At 53.5% G+C, this 6588-nt stretch overlaps 2 protein-coding genes across 2 annotated transcripts in view; both read right to left on the bottom strand.

Annotated features, from left to right (window-relative positions):
• TOMM40 (translocase of outer mitochondrial membrane 40) overlaps window positions 1-307 on the bottom strand; it is an 11055-nt gene extending 10748 nt beyond the window's left edge. The window contains exon 1 of the mRNA XM_021708151.1: window positions 304-307. Coding sequence (XP_021563826.1) covers window positions 304-307 — 4 coding nt within the window. The remainder of the gene's footprint in view (window positions 1-303) is intronic.
• Window positions 308-1453: 1146 nt separating this feature from the next.
• Window positions 1454-6588, bottom strand: part of NECTIN2 (nectin cell adhesion molecule 2) — a gene marked incomplete at its 5' end in the record, with an annotated part of 27463 nt that continues 22328 nt past the window's right edge. Inside the window, 3 exons of the mRNA XM_008049274.2 lie at window positions 1454-2562; window positions 3837-3923; window positions 4042-4105. Of these exons, the coding sequence (XP_008047465.1) occupies window positions 2296-2562; window positions 3837-3923; window positions 4042-4105 (418 nt within the window). The remainder of the gene's footprint in view (window positions 2563-3836; window positions 3924-4041; window positions 4106-6588) is intronic.

The following is a 6588-nucleotide window of genomic DNA, read 5'->3' as shown; positions in this document are numbered from 1 at the left end:
CTCCCGCTGCCGCCGCCGCCGCCGCCACCGTCGCCCCGCCCCGCCTGGCCCATTGGCTCAGTGAGCCCTCGGGTCCGCCCACCAGCCGCAGGGTCCGGCCTTTCTATTAGAGTTATGGCTAGAAGTCCCACCCACCTTTCTCAAGCGTCTTTTTCTATTGGTTCGTACACACAGGCGGGGCACAGCGCACCTCCCGTCCTTCCCATTGGCTCGTCGTGCCTGCGCCTATTGGCTCGGGACGCCGCGGGTTCCGGTGCTAGTTCCCCACTGGCCGGCGCTGGGCATTTTGCAACGCCCACTGACGCATCGCCCCGCCTCTCTCCCGAAGGAGCCTCTCTTTTGACTCCGCCCCCGCAGCGAAGTTGCGGTGATAACTGGGCGACTTTGGCCCTTGCAGCATCTTGATTGGCTCCACCGTGTACGGGGGCCGATCTCGGTGACGTACCAGCTTAGTGCTCTCATTGGCTAACGGTGCCAGGGTCGAAGGCCAGGTAAAGGTGGGTTGCGCGGCAGAGGCTGCTAGGCAGCAAGGTCAGGCCTCGCGTCCCACCAGGCACCGCGGCAGAGGGGCACCCCCTCTGGTCCGGAGCGGCTCACCGAAAACCGGAAGTGTTGTCCCTTCCCAGAGTGCCTCGGGAGAATCTTAATCTGTTCTGTGAACCCTGCCCTGCTTTCAGTTACCCACAATGCCCCCGTTACCTCTTAACGCTCCAGCGGCCGTAGCCCCACCCCTTTTGTTACCCATCATGCCTCGGGCTCCCGGCGTCCTGCGCTTCTATCTTGGGCCCATTCATTCCCGTCCCATTACCCGTCAGGCCTCCGCCCCGTTCAGTGCCGCTTCTTGCCCGACCGAACTGCTTTGAGCCCGTCCCTGCCTATTCACTCTCGTGATTCTAACGGCCCTTCGGTGATGAGACTTCACGTTTGGGCTCCACTAACTCCTGCCCATCACCTCTCCGCCCCCAGCCTGTTTCTTCATTCTCCACTGCTCTGCCTCTGGATCAGTCATTCATTCTTCACCCTTCTGTCTCTGGATCATCCAGATACTCAGCTCCCACCATGCCTTGGGCGCCCATGGCAACGTTACTCACAAATCTGCCTTTGGCTTATTCTGACTCCTCATCTTGCCGCCGGACTTGAGCCCTCATACCTAATTTCTGCTATTTTTGTGTCTGTTCCATTCATTGGACTGCTGTTGCAATGACTCATTTTCATTAACCACTAATGCCCTGGACCCCTCCCCGTCTCTTTCCCTCATGCATCATTTTGCTTTTGATGGGTACATTTCTGCTTATTACTCTTTCGCTGGATTCTTCTGTATCTTTGACGGCTTGGTTTCCGTCTTCACCCATCTTGACTAGTTCACGATTCTCTCAAGCCCGGGACTCCTTTTTCATTCCCCACCATGTCCCACCCCCTCCTCTTCACATTCCACAGAAAACGCAAGGCCTGGTCAAAGTATAAATCCATATTTTGTAGGAAGTGGTAACTTACAAAACAATATCACATCCCCTACCCTCCAACCCAGGTGACCCACACCCCACCCAGGAGGATATTTAGGCCCCATCCCACTGGGCAGGGGGTGAAAGGATTCAGTAGTCTTCAGGTAACAGCAAGTCCTTCTCCCAAGGCTGGGGCCGTCAAGGCACACTCCACATGAGGCTCACCCCATCTAGCCCTGGGCTGGGGTTTCCTGCTCTGTAGACAGGATTTGAGGTGGTGGGGGCTCAGGGAAGGGTCTGGACCCTGAGACTCCTGCCTGCAGGAGGGATGAAATGGGACAGCTCTGCCTTGGGTTGAGGAATCCCCTCCCTCTCACCTTTGGGGAACAGGGTGGAGAGGGGACAATGGGATCCTGCCGCCTGGAGGGCTCAGGTCTGAGCAGCAGGGAGCCCCTAATGCCACTCCAGCAGACCTGTTGGGAATGGACTGCCTGAGGACAAATCATCGGCCTGGGTCTTCTTTGGGATTTGGGGGGAATCGATATGTCGGTGGAGGTGAGAGGTATGCTCTAAGGTCACAGTCTTAGAGAGGAGTCCTTGGGGTCAGGGGTTGTGTGGAAACATACCCTCCCCGCCCCCCAGCTCAGGAGATAAAGTAGCCAATGCCATGGCAGGTTTCTCTGGGTCAGAGAACATGGGTTAGAGGTCAAAGTGGAGCCACCAAGGTAAAAGTCACAAATGGGACGCACGTGTGTTAAATGACTGGTCTGGCTGGAGGTCAGGGGCATTAGATCCCTGGCAGAAAGCTAAGGGATCAAAAGGTGAGAGGTGAGAGGTCCAAGTGCATGGCAGCTCACACATACATGGCCCGGGACATGACAAAGCCTTTGCCCTGGTAGGAATCAGAGGGACTGGTGTAGGAAAGGGCATCATAGATGGGGTTGATCTTGTCCAAATAGTCTTCCTCTCCTTCCTCCTCATCCTCTAGATCCAGGGACACTCCCTCCACGACAGGTGGCCCTGGCGGCACCAGGATGGGGGATCCCAGGCTTGTGGCCCCAAGGAGCAGGGATCCGGACCGGTCTTCCAAAGTGGGCAGCTCATGGTATCGAGGCACTTCCTGGGGGTGTGGAGGGGATAAGTCAAGGCCACCTCATAAGCCGACAGAAAATTTCATTCTGCCCCTTGACCCCCAAATCCTGATCACCCTCTCCCCAACTAAATGGCGGTCCGCCCTCCTCCTTTGTCAGTCCTTGGCCCCTGAGTCGATACTGCAATGAGACACTTCTGCAGCCAATCCCTAACCCAAAGCTCAGAGCATGGACCTGACCCTGATGATCCTGGCCCTAATCTTTGTCCCTTGATCCCTGACCCCAAGCCTTTTTTCACCCAATCTTGACCTCAACTACTTCACCTTGAGCCTGAAACAGCCCCTTGAACCTTGATTTGTCTCAGTCTCAATATCTGACCCCTGACCTCCAGGAGATGACTCAGGGAAGTGACCTTTTCTTCTCCCAGCTCCACACAGTGTCTAGAAAATGTAAATACTCAACAATTTTCTTTTCTTTTTTTTTTGAGTCAGTCTCACTCTGTCGCCCAGGGTGGAGTGCAGTGGCACAATCACAGCCACCGCAGCCTCGACCTGCTGGGCTCAGGCGATCCTTCCGCCTCAGCCTTCCAAGTAGCTGGAACCATAGGTGCGTGCCACCAAACCCCACTGATTTTTTGATTTATTGTAGAGAAGAGATCTTGCCATGTTGCCTAGGTTAGTCTCAAACCCTTGAGCTCAGGCAATCCTCTTACCTCTGTCTCTCGAAGTGCTGGGATTACAGGTGTCAGCCACTATGCCTTGATCAAAATTTTTCATTGATCAAGTAACTTTACTTATTTCTTTTGAGTTGGGAGTCTCACGTACGTTGGAGTGCAGTGGGATGGTATAACTTTCTTTTGAGTCGGAGCCTCACTCTATTGCCCAGGCTGGTATGCAGTGGCACACTCACTGCAATCCTTCTGCCTCAGCCTTCCAAGTAGCTGGAACTACAGGTGTGCACCACCATGCCCAGTTAATTTATTGTAGAGATGAAGGCTCACCAAGTTGCCCAGGCTGGTCTCGAACCTGTGGGCTCAGGCAATCCTCTCACCTTGATCTCCCAAACTGCTGGGATTATAGGCGTGAGCCACAGTGCCCGGGCCCAATTAACTTTCAGCTCTAACCTTGTGTCCTACGACGTTTTCACCCCTGACCTCCCCCACCCAATCCTGAACACACTCCCAAGGCACTAAGCCCTGACCTTGAGTTGTGACCTTCAGTCCCTCAAGACTTCTGTCAGGGCCTCACCCCTGGCCCTTAAACCCAGACCCTGAACACATCCTAGTCCTCCCCTGAGCTCCTACCTGCTCAGTGCATGAGACGCCAGCATCAAAGTACGGGGTCTTGAGTGGGCTGTGCTCTGAGGGCCCCAGAGTGAAGAGCTGGGAGGGCTGCAATGGGGGGGAGGAAGCAAGTCAGGAACCGCACTCACCCCCCACCACCACTTCCCACCGGGCCCTGTCCCAGCCCTGGCCTCAGGGTTGCTTGGGCCCCAGGGGAAATGCTCACCATCTCTGGTTCCTCCAGCTTCGCTTTTGGAGTCGGAGGCTTGTACGAGGGAGGTCCCTCCAGGCTGCGGGGAAGGAGACAGGTCAAGTGGAGCTAAGCCCAGAGAATCCCTCCTACCCAGGGTCACAGGACGTGCTATTTCTCTTTCGTGATCTTCCTTCTCTTAAACTCCCTCCCTCGCCTGGACTCATGCCATGAATTCCTCTTCTTCCAGGAAGCCTTCCTGATTCTCCAGATAGATCAGGAACTCCTGGTCTTTTCTAACTGTGCTTCCCCCTCGGAGCACTTATGGAGTTTGCGTTTGGAATGTTATTGGAGACGTTTTCATTTTTTTTAGTCGGAGTCTCTCTAGGTCACCCAGTCTGGAGTGCAGTGGCACGCTCACGGCCACCACAGTCTTGACCTGCTGGGCTTAGGCGATCCTTCTGCCTACAGGCTTGTGCCACCTTGCCTGGCTAATGGTTTTTTTTTTTTTTTTTTGGGTTGGAGTCTCATTCTGTCGCCCAGACTGGAGCGCAGTGGCCACTCCCGGTCACCACAGCCTCGACCTGCTGGGCTCCGGCAATCCTTCCGCCTCAGCCTTCCAAGTAGCTGGAACTACAGGCGTGTGCTATCACGCCTGACTTATTTATTTGTTTATTGATTGATTGATTGAAGAGATGAGGTCTCGCCAACTTGCCCAGACTGGTCTCAAACTCCTGGGCTCAAGCAATCTTCTCGCCTTGGCCTCTCAAAGTGCTGGGAATACAGGCTTGAGCCACAGCGCCAGCCTTTTGACATCTTTCTTTTTTTTGAGTAAGAGTCTCACTCTGTAGCCCAGGTTGGAGTGCAGTGGCACACTGCTTACAGCCACTGCAGCCTCACCTGCTGGGCTCAGGGGATCCTCTGCCTCAACCTTCCAAGTAGCTGGAACTACAGGCACATGCCACCATGCCTAGCTAATTTTTTTATTTCTTGGTTTTTTTTGTTTGTTTTTGAGTTGGAGTCTCACTCTGTCGCCCAGGCTGGAGTGCAGTGGCCGCTCCCGGCCACCAAAGCCTCGACCTACTGGGATCCGGCGATCCTTCTACCTCAGTTTTCCAAGTAGCTGGAATTACAGGTACGTGTACCACGCCCAGCTTATTTTTTGATTTATTGTAGAGACGAGGTCTTGCCAAGTTGCCCGGGATGGTCTTGAACCCGTGGGTTCAGGCAATTCACTAACCTCGGCCTCCCAAGGTGCTGAGATTACAGGCTGAGCCACTGAGCCCGGATAATTTTTTAATTTATTGTAGAGATGAGGTCTTGCCAAGTTGTCCACGCTGGACTTGAACCCATGGGTTCAGGTAATCCTCTCACTTCTACCTCCCAAAATGCTGGGATTATAGGCGTAAACCACTGCACTTGACCTAAGAATATGTTGTGTTTTTTTTTCCGTTGGAGTCTCACTCTGTCACCCAGACTGGAGTGCAGTGGCTGCTCCCGGCCACCGCAGCCTCGACCTGCTGGGCTCCTGCGATCCTTCCGCCTCAGCCTTCCTAGTAGCCGGAATTACAGGCATGCGCTACCACGCCCGGCTGATTTTTTGATTTATTGTAGAGATGAGGTCTCACTGCCCAGGCGGGTCTCGAACCCGCGGGCTCAGGCAATCCACTCACCTCAGCCAGAATATGTATTTTTAACAAATGTCTCTCTTCCTCCTACCCACCTACCCACTCATACTGGGCAGTGTTACTTGAGAAACATCTAAACATCTTGCCACAAAAACATCTTCTGGATGAACTTTGACAAGTGATTTCAGTTCTCTGCACCTGGTTCCCCTTTGATAAAATAAGTATCATTAACTCCTGAGAAGTTATTTTTCTATGATATACTTACTTATGTAGTCACTTCTTCTTTTTTTTTTTTTTTTGAGTAAGATTCTCACTGTGTCTCCCAGGCTGGAGTGCAGCTCACAATCATAGCTCACTGCAGCCTCAAATTCCTGGGCTTAAGCAATCCTCCTCCCTCAGCCTCCACAGTAGCTGGGAACACAGCTGCATGCCCCACACCCAGCCCTTTTTTTTTGAGTTGGAGTCTCACTCTGTCACCCAGACTGGAGTGCAGTAGCCACTTCTGTTCACTGCAACCTCGACCTGCTGGGCTCTGGCGATCCTTCCGCCTCAGCCTTCCAAGTAGCTGGAACCACAGGCGCCCGCTACCATGCCTGGCTCATTTTGATTTATTGTAGAGATGAGGTCTCGCCAACTTGCCCAGGTGGGTCTCGAACCCGTGGGCTCAGGCAATTCACTCACCTCAGCCTCCCAAAGGCACGGGATTACAGGCTGAGCCACTGAGCTCAGCTCATTCTTTTAACTTTTGCCCAGGTCTATCTCAAACTCATGACTTCAAGTGATCCTACCTCTCAATCTTCCCCAGGGCTGTGATTACAAGCATGATCCACTGTGCCTGGCCGCCTCATCTTTTTATCTTCACATTTCTGGAATTTGTAATATAAAGAAAAATGTATAAACTGGGCTCGGTGGCTCAGCCTGTAATCCCGCGCCTTGGGAGGCTGAGGTGAGTAGA

Source organism: Carlito syrichta, unplaced genomic scaffold, assembly GCF_000164805.1.
Source record: "Carlito syrichta isolate Samal-C Ts95f unplaced genomic scaffold, Tarsius_syrichta-2.0.1 Scaffold131215, whole genome shotgun sequence".
In the NCBI taxonomy this organism is placed as follows: domain Eukaryota; kingdom Metazoa; phylum Chordata; class Mammalia; order Primates; family Tarsiidae; genus Carlito; species Carlito syrichta.
Note: the sequence above shows the minus strand (reverse complement) of the source record. Positions and strands in the feature narration are given on the sequence as shown.